At 37.7% G+C, this 22,328-nt stretch overlaps 3 protein-coding genes across 3 annotated transcripts in view; 1 reads left to right on the top strand and 2 right to left on the bottom strand.

The window, feature by feature from the left end:
* Positions 1–2,147: 2,147 nt before the first annotated feature.
* Positions 2,148–3,146, bottom strand: brk1 (BRICK1 subunit of SCAR/WAVE actin nucleating complex). Its single transcript, XM_069690720.1, has 3 exons — positions 2,983–3,146; positions 2,411–2,493; positions 2,148–2,316 (listed from the first exon to the last, which is right to left on the bottom strand). Exons 1-3 carry the CDS (start codon positions 3,098–3,100, stop codon positions 2,290–2,292), a joined length of 228 nt encoding a protein of 75 aa, XP_069546821.1. The 5' UTR covers positions 3,101–3,146; the 3' UTR covers positions 2,148–2,289.
* A 1,314-nt stretch (positions 3,147–4,460) lies between these two features.
* On the bottom strand, positions 4,461–6,041 carry gpx1a (glutathione peroxidase 1a). Its single transcript, XM_069690719.1, has 2 exons — positions 5,706–6,041; positions 4,461–5,132 (listed from the first exon to the last, which is right to left on the bottom strand). The coding sequence occupies exons 1-2, from the start codon at positions 5,928–5,930 to the stop codon at positions 4,782–4,784; spliced, it is 576 nt and encodes a 191-aa protein (XP_069546820.1). The 5' UTR covers positions 5,931–6,041; the 3' UTR covers positions 4,461–4,781.
* A 191-nt stretch (positions 6,042–6,232) lies between these two features.
* Positions 6,233–22,328, top strand: part of LOC138616430 (testis-expressed protein 264 homolog) — a 35,221-nt gene continuing 19,125 nt past the window's right edge. Inside the window, exons 1-2 of the mRNA XM_069690718.1 lie at positions 6,233–7,051; positions 12,857–13,078. Coding sequence (XP_069546819.1) covers positions 6,809–7,051; positions 12,857–13,078 — 465 coding nt within the window. The 5' untranslated portion in view covers positions 6,233–6,808. The remainder of the gene's footprint in view (positions 7,052–12,856; positions 13,079–22,328) is intronic.

Here is a 22,328-nt window from a genome sequence, read left to right as displayed (position 1 = left end):
AAAATAGTTTATTTAGCTTAACAAAGTTGGCGATTTTTTTTTCAGCCATACATTTAATCCTTTGTCAGAGACACTTAAATTTTAAATCCATTTGGAAATAAAATGGTTATCATTTAAGAGAAAGGGTATGAAAAAAAATTACCTTAAAAGTAATTAGCTTACTATTTAAAGTTATAAGAACAATGTAGTGGAGTAAAAACTGCAATATTCACATCTGAGATTCAGGAGACTAAAGTAGCCTATATAATGTAGAATGTAATGGAAATACTCAAGTAAGAATTTGTACTTAAGTACAGTACTCGAGTAAATGTACTTAATTATGTTCAACCACTGTGTTTGGGGCTCACATTACAGAAGATTGCTTCACGACAACGGAAGCCTTTTGCTTTTGTCTTGCCACAGCTGAAGATACACTAAGGGCTGCCTTAAAGGTAAAACTGAGGGCAAAATTCCATCAACCCTATATACGCCATTTCACTGTATATTATTTTACGGTGCCATTATTTGCAGTATATGGAGGTGTTTTTGTTTGTCATTTATTTCTTTAAAAGATAGCAGTAAGGTTTTTTTTTTTTTTTTTTTTACAAAGTCTGAAAACCATACTAAAACCCACTGCTGTTGAACTTTTCCTCACAAATCACATGAAGTGAATATCCTACAGGAGACACTTAAAGTACCATCATCCTCTATAACCTGGCTTTTTTGTAAAATGTACATCATAGTAATAACCTGTGCAAGTACATGTTCTGTTACCGTTATGCTAGATCTAAGCAGACTGAAAGATTAAAATTCATAAATAAAACTCCCTATGTAATATATTTTATTGAACTCCTACAATATTAATTCACCATTAATGCCACTGCAATGGACTACCAAATCCTGTAGATATAACTATCTGAACTAGTGTTTGCTGTCCAGCTATTGTCTGTGTAATGTGCGATTCTGTACTAGGTTATGTTACAATAATACAACATATATATATATGCCATATATTAATTATATATAGGTCGTGTTATTAACTATTAATCCTAAGGGGTAGACGAAAGGCTGTGGTTGTGAATGAAGGTGTAGACAACAGGGTGTGGTTGTTAATGAGAGTGAGAGTACTTGGCCAAACCAAAAGGTCACAGGAGGGGGTCTGCAACCTGTGGGGTCACATACTGTTGTTCTTTGAGGAGAATGTTGTGAACAGACCGCTGTCTGGAGGACTCCAGGATGTGAAGGAAGACAACCACCACCTCCTCCAACAAACAAAGGATACAACAATACACATGACTTTTTGGTGGAAGACAACCACCACCTCCTCCAACCAACAAAGGATACATCAATACACATGACTTTTTGTTTTCAGTACTATAAGAAGACTGGGTCAGGGATAGTCAGGAGCTCAGACTTCGTGAACTGACACATACTCTGTTGCGGTCAGGGAAACATAGTCTGGACCCAGAGCTCTGTAAAATGGTTATTCTGCTGCTGTTAAATAAATATCTTGGAGCCTGACATATTCTCCTATTGCCTCATTAAAGAACACGCAGGACTGGGGGCTGACACATTTTGGTTACTTTAGCAGGAGCCCAAGTCCAACAGTAGTTCGATATATGTTTGGGTTTGCTTACCAGCTTTATGTCCCCACGTGTCCTTGTGTGATGCTGCCCACTGAGCTACGAAGAACTGGAGTTGAATTTGACACGTCAACAAACTTGGTCAATGAAGTTAAATATGACTAAGTGAAGCTAAAACACAAAACGAGGTTACCGTGTATCATTTATTACAGTATTTAAATTCTGAAACATCACCAAACATTTCACTGTACAACCAGGTCCTTAACAAAAGGTAACTACACAATTACTTGCTCAACTTGGCACACAGGAATGTTCCCCTTTTCATATACCGTTAATTTGGTAATGACATGGTTTACAAGACAGATGGTCAACCAATTGTGCTAATTCCAGATTCATAAATAAGCACCAAAATTTAAAAATGTTTGTAACCAAGATTTATGGATATTAGTTTTGTTTAGTAATATTGATGATGTTTGAGTCACTGAAACTCAAGGCAGACCCACATCTTCTTTTACAAATGTTCCATGAGATAAAACAACACAAAACTCAGCCATATAATATATTTTTTTTAAAATTAAAAAAAAAAAAAAAAATGGTCCACATGGCCCCAAAAAAGGAAGGTGGAGTCCATCACACTTATTCAAAAAAACAAAACAAAACAAAAAAATCCAGGGTGAGGGAAGGTGGGAAGGTAGTTCGAGGATGCTGTGGATGTCCATGATGAGTCCTAGGTCAGGGTTTCTCCTTTTGTCACCTGAATAAAATGCAGTTATTTAATAGTTTAGTTTCGTGGTAAAAAAAAAGAAAAAAAGCAGTGGCTTCTTTCGGTTTCACCGCGGGACACTCACCCTCGCCTCGATGTACTCGATCCTCCTCTCCAACGCCGTCAGCTTCTCATTGAGGGTGGCCAAACGGGATCGACACGACATGTCTGTGGGAATACTGTTACCGTCAGCAGCCGTGACATTTCCTTCAATAAAAGCTTAGCCAATAAAAGACACACTTTTTTTGGGGGGGGGGGGGCTGATGGGGGAGAGACTGTTTTGGGAACAATGACGCCAGCCGGGTGTTTATGTTAACCAGCTGACCGGCATTAGCACGTGCTAGGCTAACAAGCTATTATCTATCGAGTTCATTGTTTATCATTCAAGTCGAGGTGTTTACACTTCGTAGACAGCTGACACGAGTTGACAAGCGAATGTATAGAAATCCGAAACAAAAAAAAAAAAAAACCGTCACTATTCCTCGACGAGGCAACATTAAACAAACGATCAAGCTAATTTGCTAACTTGGGGAGTGGCAATTGAAAACATCAACACCGCCGCTAGCCCCGAAGCGGCTAACTCGATCCGGACATCTACACACAATTTCCCACGTTGGCGGCGACCGCTTCCGCAAACTGAACGCTTTGAAAGCTCACCAAAGGAGTTAAGAAAGTCGGCGATTTTTTTGATGCTGCTCGTAATGACTTCTATGTACTCTCGATTCGCCCAATCTTGGTGAATCTCTCTTTGCACTGGATCTTCCTGACCGGCCATGTTGGACGAGTCGCAGTTTTTGTCGTCGCGAAGCCTGACCCGCTGCTTTCATCCGGGAAACATCGCGTAGACAGACGAGACAGCGGCAATCATGCAGCTTGTATTTAGGAGAGGGGGGGGATTTATTAGTATAAATCGCAAACTGGCAGCAACTTTCAATAATATCCTACAACACTGCGTCATAACCCTGTCAGACTTTTATAACTGGTCAGGAGGATAATTAAATTAATATGGGTTGATGTGCAGCAGTCACTTAAGTTTATTTATAACTCACCTCTGGCAAAAATCCATCACACAACAATAACATTGTTGTCTGTGTTCTTGGTTGTTTGTATATATAATATATATATATATAGATATATACTGTACTGTATATACTGTGCATTTTATATTTTTTACTGCTATTTTATTGTTTTTCTATTATTCTATTATTATCTATTGCTTCCTGTATGCTGCTGTAGCGAAAAACATTTCCCCTCGGGGATTAATAAAGTAACTACCTAAACCTAAACCTATTTGAGCTATTAACGATATATAGCCTACTACTGCCTAAATTTGAGTGGGCAATGTAAAACTGCCACATACAGAATTTCCTTCTAGATGAATAACTTTTTTTTAAATTTTACTATGTAGGATTAAATTATTAAACACCTACAAAGATTCAAGTTTAAAAGACCATCTGTAGTGGGAAAAGTATTCAAATCCTTGACGCAATGTAAGGGTTGAGTAAATAAAAAAGTACAGAACTAGCAGCAAAATTTAAATAGGATATTTAAGTAAAAGTAGGCCAACTGGTTTGGTTCCCCTGACTGACTATATTACATACATTACTAATACTGAAGCATTAGTGAGTAGCATTTGTGAAGATATTGGATCATTTGAACATTCATTGAAATGAAACCATGTGGGAAGTTTAGAGGGGAAAAAAATAAAAAATCACTATTTGGTGGAGGTGTTAACAACTCATAGACATCTGAAATGTGACACCAACTACACACTGCTGTTTGTATAACATCAGAAGACAAACATGTTTGAAACCACTGGTTTAATCTTTAACAATGTGCTGTATTTTAAAATGACTAAAACAACAATATTTCCCTCAGAAATGAAGGAAGCATGAAATAGCATGAAGAAAATATTAAAGTAATCTAAAAGTAATTCAAAGCTGTATTTAAGAACAGTAGCCTACTTGAATAATATACTGTTATTTTCCAACACTGCATAATGCCAAGTCTAAATGACTACACTGTATTATAAGCAAAGGCTTTTTTTTTCACCTAAATTACCTACATGTCCTAGATACCAGATATTTGAAGGATGCTTGTATGCATGTTATACAAATGATCACAGGACTTCAAAATGATATAACATTTTTATTTATGATTTAAAAGCCAATTAAACAATGGTTTGTGATGAGTTATACACCATGAAAGAGTTAAACTTTTACATTATCAGAAACTCCTCTCAAAAATGTTTACAAGAGTGTCTTCATTGAGTAAATAAGCTGAACAACCACAGCGTATGCTGTATCACAAACTTAAGAGTGCTATCATCGACTTTAACTGAAGCTGGAAATAATGATGAAATACTAAAACCATGTGTGACTGCTGATTAATCTTTCAGGCCACGGTGGTCATAACTGATATCCTTTACTGCTAGCCAAAGTGTGGCATAGCACACTTTACTTGACCCTCTTAAGTAGCTCTTTAATATCTGCCTCAATGTCGATGGTGACGAAAGTCCTGCTGTAGCGCTTGTAAGGCTCCCCATCAGGACTGACCAAGAACTTCTCGAAGTTCCAGGACACATCATTCCTACACACCGGACTCCAAAGGATGAGCTTTGGATCAGTCATGAGAGCCATGGCATCATCAGAAGGGAATGGGAGTTTTTCCTTCAGAAAGACAAACAGGGGGTGGGCTTCCTTTCCATTCACATCCACCTTCTCAAGGAGCTGGAACTTAGGTTCGAAGCCATTCCCTGGACGGACATACTTCAGAGATCGTAGGATTTCATCATTCTTGCAGTTCTCCTGTTATGAACATACATATAAATTGTTAAATGCATTATAGAGGTTAAAGAAATTAGAATATGGTTTCCTTTACAATTCACAATATAAGGCCAATATAAGAACAAATCAGGTGCTGTATTACCCAAGGAGTGTACTTGCATACAGTAAATATATTTTGGAGATGTGCTGGGAGTATGTATTGTATTTCACTTTATTATTATTATTATTTACATTTTCTGTTATTATAGGCTTTTGTTTTAGATAGTCCTATTTGTCAAAACAATATTGTGATATAGAATTTTGTCCATATCAAACTCACCAGGCCTAATACTTTTGATACTTTGGATCTTACTCTAAGTAGGCCTATTGGATAATTTTTAACATTTAGTTGTAAAGGAGCATTTAAAGCCTATTGCAATTTCTACTGATATGTTACTGGACAAGGTTTCAAAGTAAACGGAAAACACGCGTGTAGCATCAAAACGCCTCGAGTTAGTCCGACTCAAATTTATATTTCCTGATGATAAAGAAGTAGATATACACATATTGGTTCTTATCATAACATCTTAGCAAGGGGGAGCACACATGGCTTACCTGATGTCCAAACTGATTGCAGGGAGCACCCAGAATAACGAGTCCATCGGCGGAGTAGCGAGAGTGAAGCTCGTTCATTTCCGTGTAATCCCTGTTTGTTGTTCCTCAGAGAGACGCCACATTCTCAATGAGGACAACTTTCCCCTTCAGGGCAGAGAAACTCAAAGTTTTTCCAGACAGCAGTTTAGCCGTCAGGTCGTAAAACATTTTCAGATTCCTACCCATTCTCGCAACTTCCCGATGACGAACAAGTTTCAAATTCAGAAAAAAAAAAGAAGCTCCGTTTATTATTCGTCAACAAATTTGCTTCAAGTCCAGCCCTCATTTTATTCATAGGGCGGGACACATATGTAACACACCCCTCAAGGCCGTTTTGTGACTTCACTATTGCAAACTATTATTATTTTGTATTATTATTATCAACACAATCTAGTATTTTGCAAAAAGTCACAAGATTGATTCACAAAAGTGCTTTTTTTTTTTTCTTTTTTTCTTCATTATTGGTGTCATTATCTTGAACCCCAAGTGTCATGTTATTACCAAGGAAGTAACTTGCCCTTAGTGCAGTGCACAAATACGTAACGAATATTAATTATTAGCCTAAACATGGTAGATCAGTGTCACTTACCACAATGTTCCTGCTGTTTTGAGTGGTTTACTGACTTTAACCTCGATTCAGAACAAAGCATTTCGTGGAGAAGTAGTGGGCTGTAAAAAAAAAAAAAAAAAGTTGGCACTTTATCAAGTATTTATCAAATGACCTTTGCTAATTTTGACAGTGGACACACACACTGCCACAACTAAAATTCCAGTACATCTGATTCATTTCACAATGTTTTGTCTTTAACATATTTACCGATGTATTTGTTACAGTACTCCCCCCCCTCTGGTAAACATTAATGGTGCATTCCAGGAAGTCCTGTGCAATGTGCAACACGGTGGTTGTACCGTTGTTGCTTAGAGAAACAAATAAGTTGAGACAAGGACGAATGCTAGCGGAAAACGACGAAACATTTTGTGGGACATTTCAGCTTATCAAAAAAGAAATAAAACAGTGTTAATTGTTCAGTTGCAGCTGAGTATCCAACTGTTGATAAGCTACCATGGACTGGGTCAGCGTGTGCCTGGTCATCAGCCTGTTAAGTCTGTTAACAGGTTTCATTTTGTACTCGGGACTCATTTCAGACATCACTGTGATGACCGGCTGTCCTCCCGTTAAAAAGATTACTTTCGCCTACAAGTTCCAAGAAGGACCTTACAAAAACTGCGGCGAACTTTTTAAAGAGTCTCGCTGTATTGGACCAGGATTGTCATGTATTGGAGTGTTTTATGATGACCCAAAAAAGGTAAAAAAAAAAAACCCAATCCATTAAATAACACTTTTTGTTGTTGTTGTTGGTTTAGAATGGTAATTTTATTATTTTAGCGGCGTTTTCCAGCACTTTGTTCAGTAATTTAAACTTTAACTTTTGATGTTTAAAAAAAAAAAAAAAAATGTTGTTCATACATTTCACCGCTAGATGGCAATGGTTCCATTCTCTTTAAACACGACTTACAGTGAACGAGTCATTCACTTTAAATGTGTCTTTTTACAACAAAAAAAATTGTCACTTAAGGGACATCTCGCGTAGTCGTGAACCTCTTAGGAGTCGCTGAGGGTTGTGTTTTCCACTGAGCATTGTCACAGGATATGTGTTTGTGGATTCAGATGTCATGAAATTCAATTCCATGTGCTTTACTGGATTCTTCCTGAAGTTCCTGAGATGTGGTCCCAAACCGGAACTTAATTTGGGGCCTGTGGGACTAATGAATGTTTAATGAATCATTGAATAGAAGATTATTTATTAATAAATATCAACTACACTGGTAAGCTCATTGACAGAAAATTAATCACTAACTATTTTCCGAAATGATTATGTTTTGAAGTCTTTTTTTTTTCCCAAATGAAAAAAAAAATGCTAAAAGTCTCATATTCCATATCCTTAAATGTGATTCTGGATCCTTTAGTCCTCCGTCATAATAAACTGAATATCTTTTAGTTGAGACAAAAGAAGACCTGTCGAGCTGCAACACGGGCTTTGAAAAACACTGATTGTACTTTTTTAAAATATCATTTTCTGGCATATAATTCGTGACAATCAATTAAATGAGAAAAAAACCCAACAGATTAATCTATAATGAAAATAACAGTTATGTGATGCCCTAATAAAAACAACACATTTTTAAATCAAAGCACTAACCTATCAACCATTAATAGTACTGATCACAATAAATCAACACGTTGTTCAAAAACATCCTATGACATTTATTTTAATGCTATTGATCTCATTTTCACAGTACATTATTAAAATAGATCTCAATTTCTTTCAGATCTAATTTATGTTTTTGCAGTTCAAATGAGGTCAATTCAATCTAACTGCTAATTTATTTCAAGATTTTTCCACAACATCCTTGTATGCTGGTGTGAGAGTCAGGTTCCCTGATGTGACTGCTGATGTGAGATGTACCTTTTATGTAAGTTTGATTGGTTATGATTATCTATAAATGAGTTGTTAGCGTAACCACAGCTGTTTAATTGACACCATATAACAGTTATAATGTCTTAGTAAACCTCCATTACGTAACCATTAACTTCCCAGGCTAGTTTTGTTGAATTCACCGTCTGACAGTAAGATGGCTGGCCAGTCTCATTACCTTGGAGTTTTCAGCATCCACTTTTGTAAATGTGAAATACCTCGGCCTCGTTGTTGCTTCGGCTGAAAAGAGCTGAGCGGTGACACAATAGTAGACGGTGAGTGTCACAGGGGAAAGTGCCAGTATTTGATAAAATGAAATGCCAATTATGAAATAAAAAATGAACTCCAGGAAAAACTGTGTGGGAGTTCCATAAAGATCAAGAGTCAAACAGGGGAAACTTATAACACTAATGTGAATGTGACTGCAGTTGTTGTTGTCTCATTTATTGCCACCCAGATACTGCTAACAACACAATTAGCCCGTCGGATCTGTCACTCTCTGAGATGTTTTCCCACATCCTCAGTCGTTCCCTGTGTGAACTCATCCATCCTGAAATCTTAGTTCCTAGAAGCAGCAGGAAATAATATCGGCTGGATCTGTTTTCCTGATACCTAATACTGCTCACTCTCTGGGGTCTCCGAAATCATGTGCTGCTTGTTCCCACATTTCGAAGTGAGTCCAGAATGAGTGGTGTTTTTTTTTTATTAGATTCTAGCAGACCAAGAAGGGATGAAAAAAAGAGTTACACCTTGATATGATTTGTCAAAAATGATTGCACTGTTTTACTGTAGAAGTTCAGGAGGTTCAACAAGAGTGAAAAACAGGGTTCTGAGAGATTTATTCTTTAGAAATATGCATCTGTCACACTGAATGTACAATACTACAGGCTGTCATACCCAAACCAAACTGCTGACCTCAAGCTATAATGATCATATTCAGTGTAGAGCTTGGAAATATACGCAATAACATGCAGTCTTTAATGTCACAAGTTAAAAATAAAAAAAACCTTGAACTGTATATTAGAACTTATGCAGCAACAAAAGCAGAAAATAAATTGTCAAAAGTTTTAATGTTCATTTAACCAGTTAAGTCATTCAATAAACTGCAATGCACCATTATAATGATTAAAGCCAGCATAATCTGTTTCAAGCCTCTTCAATAATTCACTGCTTTTCCACTTTTGTAAACTGAACATCTTTTCAACAGTTATAGACTCTTAGGTGGCCTGTAGATCTCAGAATGTTTTGGATATTTTTCAAATTGATTTATATTTTCTAGGCTCTGTTAAGAAAAGATATAATCCGCAATTAAACATACACTCGGTTGTCACTTTATTTGGTACAGCCAGTTGGACGCTAAATACTATGCCTCCACAAAGGTAAGATTCACTGCAGGGCTGTTGGTTTCCTTCAGGGACACTCAGCTCTAATATTTGCAATTATTCTGTTCCTGAAATATGCCATTTTTTAATAACCAACTTTGAAAGTATTGACTTAAGAGGCACTGCGTAAACCTGGATGCACAACAACCTGATGGAATGTAACCACAGTTTAGTGGTGGACTCTTCCCAGCTCTGCTTCAAAACCCTTTTGTTATGCTCATCCTATTTTTTTTTTTTTCCCAAGCTGGCAATTAGACTAGCGCTGGGTCCTAGTTCCTCTACACAGTCGCAGCTAAGTCCTGATCTAAGTTAGAATAATTGGTGTAATGATCTCAGCTCATTAGCGTCCAATCCTCAGGATGCCATTCAGTCCCTGCATTCGGAGCCTCAGAGAGTGCTCTCAGATTGGAGGACTGGTATTTGTGTCTAAATAGTGAGCCACTGTCCACTGGTATTTGCAGTGGGGAGGATTTTCAAAAGTGCTGCTGATAAAGGATGAAGTGTCAGCATGGCTATTCTCATCCTCTGTTCTCAGTTTCCTCACTTTTACCTCCTTTAATCACTTCCTCTGGAGAAACAAAAGACCTCAGCGAGGACTTGAGTTGGTCCTGAGATGGTTGCCATGGATACAAGGCTGGAGCAGCTCTGTCTGTTTCTTTGAACAGCTAACACGTATTCTGGGCCCCACTCACTAAACCCTTCGCGTCCACCAGCCTCTTCACAGTTTGGAGGCCACGGGGCTTCTCTGACCCAGTGTGCCCACTTCACCTCTCCACCTCTGAGTCCAACACACATCAGACGGAGGTAACGGGGGGAGAGCATGTTGTATTCTCACAAACTTGATATTTCAAGTAAGCAAATGGAGGTCAGGGATTACAGTCCTCGAGAGATAGATTTTCTAAATAACAATCTGGATGACAAGTGGAGTAGCAATGAATGTATCTGCCCATCTTCAACAACCATGTTTGTGCCACAGTATGATTAAAGCTGTGGGAATGGCAGCTGGAGGAGGGGATGGTCCGGAAATGCTGGTCTTCGCGGTGAATGATGAAATCTCTCTATTTGTCCTTTCACAAGGTCATATTAAAACTTTTAAAATGTAAGCCTTACACAATCTAAGTACAATAATACTTTGTATGCTGGTGAAGATAGTTTGCACTTCTCTCCTTCCTGTTTCCTTGAGTTGGATTTTGGATCTCTTTGCTTCAGCTGAGCTGTCAGCGTATTGAAAAAAAAACATCAAAAGACAGCACTCTTGATAAGTGCACAAGGGCAAAACAAAGACTGCCGACAGACGCTTGTGGTTTTCGGTGGTGGTTATTTGTTGTGGACTTCCTACTCGGAGCCCCGTGACTGTTAATAAATCCACTTGCCTCAACACTCCACTGTGAGACCCCAAAACAACCAAAGCATCAAAAATATATTTATGTGTAAAACTTCCCAAATGTGCTTATATTGCTCCCATAGTAAGGTCAGGCAGAACATTAATTGGATATTTGGATCCACCTGGACATGACCATTTTTTTAAACAGTGCGTTGGCTATGTTGTCTTGTGGTTCAAACAGCCTCGCTGAAAGCCTGATTGTCGTTTTGACTTTAATGACCGTCACTATTATTTATTCAAATTGATGAGTTGTTTATTCAGGGCTTATGAACATTTGATCACATCTCCTTCTTTGAGGCTTTACTGAATTTTCTCTTTGTAATCTCCACTCCAGAGCTTGGTGAGGTTTACCCAATCATCACTTAAATATTAGAGTGATGACATCTTATTCATAATGGCCAGGAATGAACACATTTTTACGAGTATGTTTGTTGCCTCATGCTTGACAACAATGCCATCATTTATCAGAAGAAACAAAGAGACGATAATGCATATAATATAGGCTTGACAGTTTATCCAATGTCACACAGAATTTAGTGTTCATTTCTCCACGACTAAAATAGAAAATCGAGATAGAAAATTAGTAAAGTCTAGTCCATCTTATATGGTTACACAGATAATAACAATAATAGGACTCTTAAGAGGCTAAAGACTCCATGTGATGGCCCCAGTGTCAAGTAAAGCTAATGCTTTAAGGATCAGATTAAAAAAATTATTCAGAAAATTTTGAATTCATCTAAAAATAATTCTAATTCAAGAAATTGCAATGCATATAGTGTAATAGTGAAAATGAATGTGGATTACTTCACTAAATTCATAAGAAGGATATGATAGCTGTTTTTTTATTGGCCTATAGTACAAAAAAAAAAATGCTTTGATAAAGAATATGTGCAGATTGACCTCTTCTTGCTCTATTTCTGTTTGTGTTTCGATGCTTGAATGTGTGCTTGTGTGATAAATTAGCCTGCTCTGCAGTGCCCCATAAACAATATGAACACCAAACTTCTACCCATCAGTAGCTCTGCATGTTGAGGAATAGAGGAGAGAGGAAAAAAAATCCTTCTCAGACACACTGCCTGGGCTTGGAGCATATAGAATTGATAGGTTTATGAACAAATTGGACGATTTTCGCCTATTTATTACACCAGCCTTCAGTGGCGCTCAGCTCGGCACAGTGAGGAGAAAGTCCCGGGAGTCCCAGGAGTATTCATTTGTAAAGTCTCCCTTTCTGTCTTTTTTTTTTAATGGGCAACAGGGTGCTCACAATGGAGGAAGGAGCAATAATTGCTGGCTGCCATATGCGCCAATTAGAGCTCAGATTAATGAGCATATTTTCTCTTACACTTTGGCACCTGGCTAACATCATAAGAAGACATTTGTTTTACTAACATCACATTGTTTTTTTTGTTGGTTTGTTTTTTAAGTATGCTGTGCAGTGCTCAAACAGCCTTACAATCATTTTCATACCCTCTTCAGGCTTTAGACATGGGTACGTAGGAGATGTCGATGGTTGTTGGCCTTTTTTGAGTATTGTGTTTTGTTTTGTTTTGTTTTTGCAGCAGGATTGGGTGGCATGAGTGTGTTTGTGCAATTAGTGTCTTTAGAAAATAACCTCTAATGAACATTAGGAGCTGTTCTAAAATTGACAGATAACATTATTATACAGCATTTATCTGTCTCAGTGCTGCTGCATCATATTAAAGGCTGTAAATAATTTAGCATTTGGAATTATTGCAATGAGAAAAAGGGAGTACGGTCAAATGCTGATAATAGTGAGTGTGAGAACCTCCCTATCTTATTTATCTTGTTGTGTACATTGTATTTGATCATGCATCTGTAGTTATTACTTCATTTGGTCCTTGTTTCTAGGTGCCTGGACCACTTTGCCGCTGTGCTGTCGGCAGCATTCTGAGCGAAGGAGAAAACAAGGCTGATGAGGGGCTTCGAAAGCGTTACGAGACATTTGGCTTTAATGTCTTTTCCTTTCCCGAAGTCACACATGTGGTCACTACCTCGTTCCCGCACAGGACGTTTTTGTCCATTCTCCTGAGTTTAAGAAGAGTCTACCCACGGCTACAGAACTACATCAAGGTATTCTGCCTTTGGCACTCTACAAACACTATCCCCTGAATTCTGCGTTATTTAATATAGTGTTTGAGAGATTTGTTTTTTTATTTGAAATTAATATAAAACTATTGTTTTCATTCAAATAACAAGAAAAAGCAAATACTTCACTCAGGAAAATATGATATATGATGCTAATTATGTGCATAAAGTAGGAAATATGGTATACTTTACATAGGCCTACAGTACACATGACTGTCACCCATGCAGTGACAGATGTTTTCTGTTCATCTATATGTAAAAGCCCAGGTGTACATGTGAACACTGTGTTATTCAAGAACTCAATGTGTGTATGCAGGACAACAGACGTAATCACTGTACATTAGAGTCAAGCATCCGCACATAACAAGCATCACCAGCAGTAAGCCCATCACGTACGTGTCCCACGGGCCTCAGTGCTCTCACAAATTGTCTTGACTGCACATTGAGTCAGCTCACAAATCGCAATTAAGGCTAAAAAAAAAACAAAAAAACACAGCATATAGATATTGACAATCGATATGTTGAGCTTTCTATTTTGACTTTTAAAAGATATTTCGACATCTTTTACATTTACATGTTTTCTGAATGACATTTCACACAGGAAGTGGGAAAGACAGGAATAAATTGCCGGTATGAGCCACCATCTGTATGTCTATTTCAGTGATAGGAAAACGGTAAGGGAGATGCGCAGGTGTATGTGACAGAATGAATCATCGCTAAGTGTGAGGTTAGTTTACGTCAAGCAGTAGCAAGTAAATGATCAATATCTAACCCCCTAGTCATCACATGCACTTCTGAGTCGTACCGTGTGTTTTCAGGCAGCACAAAGTGAAAATGTATTTTGTGAAAAGTTGAGCACGTCAAATCTTTTCATCACACTCCCTTAAGCCTTCTTTGCGGCATCCCCCCGGAGTGTTGGAGACGTGTGTTAGATAGTTCAGCTGGAACAGATTTGTTGGGAGGGAAATAGAGACCGAGAGTGAACTTGAAGACAAAGGAGAGGAAAGATAGAAAGAAAACAATTTGAGCTCCTTTTAGCACTTAACAATGAATGATCTCACGGAGTGCTGCTCGAGGGATGCTGGGAAAGTGAGTCATTGTGATGTGCAGAGAGTTTTGTGAAGATGGTTTAATTGCAAAGTGTGCTAAAACAGGTGGCAACACCACAGGTTGTCTCAATCACTCTGTGTCTGCATGGAGGAATGTGTTTGTGTGTCCTGTCTGGTTGCTTCTACCATCTGCTTGGACGCTGTTTAAGCCTGGCTCTGCTCCAGTGGCACTTAGCCTATCTGTGAGGTCAGCATACACACTCTGGCTGTAGCTTGTTTTATTTGTATCACTCCATATAATGGGAAGCCTAGTTGCATTTTATAATTAATGAACCCTCTTGCAAAATTTGCAACATAAATACAGACGCTTGTTGAATCAGATAAAATGAATAACCATATTTTAATGGTCTTTGATGCGCCATTGATATCCTCACATTATGATGCATAGATTTATATTTTATAGGAGTAAAGGATTTTCTCCAGAGGAACCCAAGTTTATTTACCGAACTAAAATAACACCTGATATAAATTGTACACTCCAGAAAATCATAATCTACATGTTTTGATGATACTGTTATGTAAACGCCTTCATTCATGTCTGTGGATGTTTTGATTTTGTAGTTATGTATATTGTTTGGAAACTGTACTGTAATGTGTTAATTGTACCAACCATCACTGGTTCTGTCTGTAATGTTTCATGTGGGCGTTTTTCCGTCCTCATCCATTATTGCCCCCTGCAGCTATTATTGTAATGCAACAACGGAAAAAAAAAAAATCCTAGACCTACGTCCATATTGATCTTTTCTGGAAGAGGGCAGACTTAGAAGGCAGAATAAATATGTTTTTTATGAATATATACAAGTTCTCTGTCTGTATGTTGGAAGGACACCTCGAAAGTGTGAATTTGTTTCCCTGTAATTTAGTGGCTGGATAAGTTTTGGACTCAGAAAAAACCTGTTCAGAGAGTCCTGGATCTGGGAATGCGTGGCATTAGACAACCCAATTCAACCATTGCCATAGAATCCACAGAGAAATTAAATGATATATACTATATGCTATATAGTATAGTATATAGTATATACTAAATACAGCAGTGTTTTCTCAAATGTCAGTGCAGCAGGAAAGTTGTTATTTCCTCATGGTCTCAAATCCCACTCTAAAACACTTGAGTCACTTTTGTAGTAACAATTCACATTAAAATTCAGTTCTTGCTTCTTGCAGTATCCAAAACTTTATTTCCTCGAATAGATTGATCTGCTTGTATCACAGAATTCAGTCAGAATGCATTTCTACAATTTGAAACGTCTTTGTATGGAAGTAACTGCTAAGCAGTTTAAGGAGTTGAAATGGATTTTAAGAAGCTGAAGAGAGCTGAAGCATCAGTGGAAGTTAAAATGTAAGCATTAAAACTGTTGTTGGAGTCCAGGTTTCAGTGTCATTTAATGTGTTTTGAAGTTACTTAGAAGATCTGTACACACTGGGGACTTTTCATTTAGTTTTTGTCATGGGTACTTTGAAAAGGCTTAGGTGGATTTTTTTTTTTTGCTTACTCCGCAATAAAAGCATCAACCAATCATTTTGTGGAAGTGGAGCGAACGTCACATCACAACTCCACAACAAGGCTGTCAGGATAGTAAGTAATTCATGTAGTTTACTTTTGGATGTTGTAGAGTTGATCGTAAGCAGCCAACAATGCTACAGCATGTTTATACTAAAAACTCCTCTTCTTTTGTTGAGGGAGGAGGAGCATGACGCAATCTTCATCACTGGATAATAATAAATATATATTTTTTTTTTCTGAAGAATGAGCTGACGTGAACCTATCAAAAAAATTTTTTAAACAACTGTTGCAAATTGCTGCCGGTATGAATTGTTATGATGCAAAGTATTTGCGGGAGAGGATTTGACATTTTCATGTCATTTATTTCTATTTTAAAGGCAAATGTCCAGTAAAGGTTATTAACCAATTCTAATAATTACTTTGTTATTATTTGTAGTCAAATATACAGCTCACATCCAACAGAGGCAGCTGAACAGGATACATTCTAAAGGTTTTTTTTTTTTTTTTTTGTGTGAATAAAGTATGCTGTTGATAGCTGACACTTTGAATATCCCAAGTGGTGAGACCTTTTCAAACAAGCTCATCAGCATTTAGCATGCCTGGCTTGTCATGGCAGAATGAATTCTGTCTGTCAGACACTTTGAGTCGCTGCCCCATGGTCAGGCTTGATATTTGCCCAGTCAGACCATCGATCGGCCCCAGTGTTTTTTGTCTGTGCCTTGGCTTTTCAGCATCGGCCTACATCACAGATGCCTTGGCATCTTGAGATTTGGTTTGGCCACGGTGGCCAGGCCTTCAGACTGGATTGGGGACTGGAGTGTGTGGATAATATTGCTGACATTCACGGAGATCTAAAGGTTCGTGAAAGGCAGACGATGGAACATTTGTTTGCTTGAGGGCACTGAAGTTTCTTGCCAGCATCGAGGCTCTGTGCTGAATATAAAGGAAGTTTACATGAGCTCCGTAGAAATCGCATTGGTAAAGTGATCATGAAGTCTCCCTTAGCCCAGTTAGAAAATGAAGCCTCAGTTTTTGGGACATAAGGTGCTGCTTCTTGCAATTCTTATTCTTGTCATCTGCATGAGTGAGTGACTCAAAGCAGTGCACAGATGCAGGTCTGCAGGGTCTGTAACGTGACGTACATTCAGAAAGGTCAGAAAAGGTTGTGAGGTTTGTATTCTGGACAAGTGTCAGTGTCATGCTGGAAGATGTCGCGGGGTTGTGGGGTGAGTTATCTTTGAACATATTAAATTACATGTACATTGGTATAAATTAAAGGGCAAATAAAGGATACAAATTAATTGCTTGTGCAAGCTTTAAACAAACATCACATATCAATAATAAACAGAATTATTCACTTTATGCACATTTTCTATACATGTTGTACATAATAGTTACTACTGCATTGTTTACATTCTTATAGTATAAGTTTTGAGCACATAATAATTTTCCATCTTTTCTTATCTTATGATGATGTGATTTACAGACCTATGCAGTGATAAACAATTATATGTATAACAATTTAAATACTCTATTACCGATGACAATTGTAGTTGTTACTTTACCCATCAGTGTCATCACATAGGATAAAAAAAATCTATTTGTTCTCCTACAGAAACATGATACATCATCTTAATACACCACAGTTAGCAGTAGAGCTTACTCAATATAGCAGTTTTTGGTCCAAGATCCGCAGCATGGAACATAGCTTGGACAGAAATCTGTACGATTCCTCTCACTAGGGAAGATACTGTAGGTACTAGTGGTCAGCTTTTTGATAAATGCTGAAGGCTCCCTGCCCAAAAAGATAAAATACATTAGTGCTGTTTTCATTCTTTATCCCCCTTCAGTCTATCTGTTCTAATGCTGTTTGAACAGTTTGTGTGTATCACACCCATGAATACCCCAGCTGTCCTATCCCTCTTTCATATCCTTTTTTTTTTTCTAATTCCCTCCTGATATCTTTTAATCACAAACATCTGACATTGTTTGGAGTTAAAATTATGTGAAGTAAGTGAGGAGTTGTTAAAAACGAAATGAAATGCTTATGCTCTTTGTGCAATGCAAACGTTATCGAAACGTTTGTGATAGATTAGTTCAGGACAAGACCTTCTAAAAGCGAGCATTGTATTTTCTCATGTAGGTAAAATGTAGTTTTTGATGCAATGTAGCTAAATCAGTATCTCATGCAATTGGATTTGATTTTTTACCAATTACTTCTATTCATGTACTAAGTCAATGGGACGCTTTTATCAAGTATGTTGCATCACGACCCTGCGAGCTAACTCTTCCCTCAGGAGCCTCTGTGGAGTTTGCCCGTTAAATGTTCAAACATGACTTTCATCCAGCAGCTGGGAATCTACTGTCGGTGTTTAATGTCACATCTACATACGATTGATCTGATTTAAACTTTATTTGCTGTTGCACTGTCACCCTGAATTAAGATCAGACAGTAGGGTGCGATTACAGTTTAAGAAGGGGCGATATTTTAAAATACTGGACAAATTGTTTTGTGCCAGCAACCATCTTATCAATCTCGTATTGTGTAAAAAGTTGAGCAATACTTCAAAATGCGATACACAGCTCTAACGGCACATATGGTGTTGTCTTATTGGCTGCAGAAGGAACACAAAAACCCAAATCCCGAAGGAAAAGAAGAAAAATGTTCAGGTTTTTAGAAATATACGGAAACTGGTGTGGATCAAAATCTAAATGTATTTCTTTCATTCAGAAACAACCTGGAAGTACTTTGAAATCACCCTCTAGTGTGGAAGCTGCTGCTGACATGTTTGATTGGACGATTTACCAAAGCAGAGTCCAGAAGTCTTTCACAAATGGTATTATTTGTAGCTCTGTTAGGACAACATATTGCATTTTTAAAACTCTTTTCGGACACCTGGTCAGTTCATATATCTCTGTTATTGCTCTGCTGTATAAAATAAAATAAAATAAAAACACACACATACCCGCACACTCATTCTGTCGACTAAAATATTCTTACAATTTGGCTGTGTCCTTTGTTGAGATAGACATGCAAATTAAATGAATTTGCTCCAGTATCCTCTTGAGGGATTTTCTGAAAAGCAATCCAAGAGGCAATTTTGAACCATTCAAGTATGAGTTTGACAACAGTGTGGGGGCACCTAACCAAGGTGTAGAGGTTTGAGAACGAGCTAAAGCCAATGGGAAAGATAAAAAAGAGGCTTAGGACTTAACGGCTTTATTCAGACAGTCCTTGTTCATTTGTCAGGGGTGAATAAGTCTGTGTAAAGAGTGTTGTTGCTTGAGTGACACCTGAATTGTTCATACTGGCAGTGACTATTGTCACTCATTATGCCCTCAGACCCTTTGAACCATTTCCCCCCCCTCGGGGCTTTGAAATGAAATGTAGACTTTAAAGGGCTGTAGAGATACTATGTTCCATCATCCTCGTCTTTATGTGAAGCAATAGGACTCTGAAAAGACTGGTACACTATTGAGGAAACACTATTTTATTTATACTATTTTGACATTTAAAATAACCTGTGACAAAGCGAAAGAGAAATATTAGGGGTTTATTAGATGTGGTTAAAGAAGTAAAAGAAACAAAGGGAAAGTAAATTGCTTGGGAAAGGAGGGTTGAAGGCCTTTGATGGAGTGGAATCCTCCATAATTACATAGATTGCTGTTATTAACACACAAGCTACAGGAAACGGTCGAAAGTCACTATACCCTTAATTACACATTCTGTGTCACTGCTGAGTCTCAGTGTTGGCTTTGCAGTACTTGAGTCATGCATTAAGTATTGAACAGAGAAACATAATGAGATGGCATTTTCAAGCCAAAAGTCACTTTTTTCTAAGAACCAAATTATTAGTGAAACTCCAATAATTGCTAACTGTGACATCACTTGAGGCAACATTGGCAGGGAGTTAATTTGACATTTGAAATTTAAAAAAGAAAATTATTCTTAAAGTGTTGAGAGCCCTTCCCTTTTCTGCACACTTTATTGTGCAGTTTATGTAATCAATATCTTTCTATGTAACGATGATTATTTCCTGCCTACTGTTCGTCCATGTTCTGTACTGTTCGTGATTAATAATTCATCTATCTAATTTTGAAAAACTCACATTGTCAAATTGAAAACACATTTTTAGATGTTTTTGCAAATCATGTCATCAATCAATCAATCAATCAATCAATCAATCAATCAATCAATCAATCAATATAAATTTATATATTATTCTAATTTGCAGAAGTTTACTTTTACTGTTGAAGTTTAAATTGTGTTCAGGTGCATCCTGTTTGCTTAATTTGAATTTGATTGGAGTACACATGTGGCCAAATTAATTGATTGTCTTTTACAAAGACACAGCTGTTTGTGTATTCAGGCAGCTGTAGGGAATTGGAAAAGTTATTATTTGGGAATGTCCTACCTCCAAGTTGAGAGCATTCACACGAGGACAACAACCAGGAAACACAGCCGTCCCCTGAAAGTCGGCTTTATCTCCGCTGTCAGAATACAAAAAAATTGCTGAACTGCCTTGTCATCATCCTTGTAAATCAACAAAGGTATGAAATGGAGCTCAGGAGGTTAATATTATATGTGTAATACATTTCAAAATTGATGGACTGCCGTTTTTTTTGTATTTAACCTTTAATACGGCTATCTAACTAGCTAGGCCTAGGTTGACCAAGTCTGGCTATTTTACCTTATTTTCATCTTATTTGTGCACGAAGAAAGTCTAATTCTTGCCTTTCACCACAAACACTTCCCTGTAGAGTGATGTCAACCTACTTCTCAGGGTTCTCAAAGACCTCTCAATTACCTACTGGAGTACCCTGAGTTTGTCAGGTGTTCAGGTGTTTCTCTGAAGTTGGAATTTTCCCACCTCATGCTTATGAATGCAGAATGTGTAAATGTGTAAGGTCTTACAGTTCCCATTGAGTGTTCCCAAGGGCCCAGTGGCCTGAATAATAGTGAAATTAAAGAAGTTTGAAACCACCGGGAGTTTTTCCAGAGTTTCCTGTCTGACCAAACTGGGTTACGGTAAAAGAGGGCCCTGGTCAGGGACGAGATCAAGAACCAAGGAAGGTCACTCGTACAAAGCTTTAGAAGTCCTCTGCAGAGATGTGAGAACCTTAAAGAAGGGAGACCATCTCAACAGCTCTCCATCAAGCCAACTGTTATGGTAGAGCTGCTACACAGAAGACAATTTTCAGTAAAAGGCATATGAGTCCATGGTACCCGAGACTGGTGTTGGTTACTTTCAGCACAAAAATAACCAAAAGCATATAGCCAAGACAACACTGGAACAACTTCAAGGCAAGTCTCATTGAGTGGCCCAGTCAAAACTCTGACTTAAGCCCATTGAACATCTGTACACAGATTTGAAGATGGCAGTTAAAAGGTACTTCCTAACTGACAAACTAACTCAAAGTTGAGAGGACCTGCCAGGACAAATGGGATAAACTGCCCAAATTCAGGTGAGCAAAGTTTGTAGGGACCTGACCAGGACTCAAAGCTGTAACTGCTGCTAATTTTTACTTACCAACCCACATTACAAATTTTTTAGTAAGCCTGAAAAGATGATTTTACTTGGTCATTATGGATTATTCAGTGTAGATTGATGGGCAAAATGGTAATTTTATCAATTTTAAATTAAATTTACAACACAAGTGTGAAAAATGTGACTGGTTCTGAATATTTTTTGAATCCACTATAAAGAATTAAGCTCCCTAGAACTAGTGGCTACATTAGCTGTTAGGGCCATGTCTTGTAAAATTTGCAACAATCAAGCTATGACTTGAAACATTAGATCATCGTTTCTCTAATCAACTAATTAAAATAAACATCATACTTGAAGGCCCTCTATCAACATGAGATAGGACTGTAGAAGTTGCAAATTTATGCAATCCACTTGTTAGCAATGCTTGCAAATTGCTTTTGTGAAACAAGCCCCCACTGATTTGTTTGTAGTTGGGTTACCTATTCGGTTATGGTGGCATGTGGATTAAAGAGGAAAAATATTTTTCTGCTGATCCTATTCTAATTTTTGTTTATCTGTCCATTTTGAGTTCAGTGCTGCAACAGCGGAGTACTCTTTTCATGTCAGCGTGAAAGGCTTAATTAGTTCCATTTTCAAATTTCTGTTTTTCTGTTCAGAAAAATTGCAGTGTTCTTTGGTAGTAAGAAAGAAGACGTGGTCTTATGGTCACGTTATCTGTAAGACAGACCATCTGTATTTCCTGCAGCATCTGTAAGTATGCTGTAAATATCAACCGTCGGGTGAACATTGCCTTTGAAGTCATTTTAATTTTCAGAGTTTGTTGTGTCCCTGCAGCATTTAGCCCCAAAATATGTCTTAATTCTCAATTCAGAAAATTTGACTGATGGATGTTTTTTTTCTGATCTATTTGCTACATTCCTTCCACTGCTGCAAGCCTTATTCAAGAGAAATGTGCTACATATGTCTTCATGTTCACTGAATCATGTCGACAGCAATCTGAACTCAAACACGCCTCAGCAAATATGACCAAAATGACCCTGAAAAGACAACTGGACTGAAAATGGAACAATTCTATTCGCTTGTACTTTTATTAGCACTTGCACACCAGACTCAGTTCCATTGCTGAATGTCCGGTG

Source organism: Brachyistius frenatus, unplaced genomic scaffold (genome assembly GCF_029030835.1).
Source record: "Brachyistius frenatus isolate BFR_SWC_R1_liver_20210118 unplaced genomic scaffold, ASM2903083v1 Contig_10, whole genome shotgun sequence".
NCBI classification, from domain to species: Eukaryota; Metazoa; Chordata; class Actinopteri; family Embiotocidae; genus Brachyistius; species Brachyistius frenatus.
The sequence above is the reverse complement of the archived record's forward strand: the minus strand, read 5'-3'. Positions and strand labels throughout refer to the sequence as shown.

Coding starts and splice junctions, on each gene's coding strand:
- brk1 (XM_069690720.1), bottom strand. CDS start 3,100: ATGGCCGGTCAGGAAGATCCAGTGCAAAGAGAGATTCACCAAGATTGG. Junction 2,494..2,982: donor CGACTTTCTTAACTCCTTTG/GTGAGCTTTCAA, acceptor GTATTCCCACAG/ACATGTCGTGTCGATCCCGT. Junction 2,317..2,410: donor TCGAGTACATCGAGGCGAGG/GTGAGTGTCCCG, acceptor CATTTTATTCAG/GTGACAAAAGGAGAAACCCT.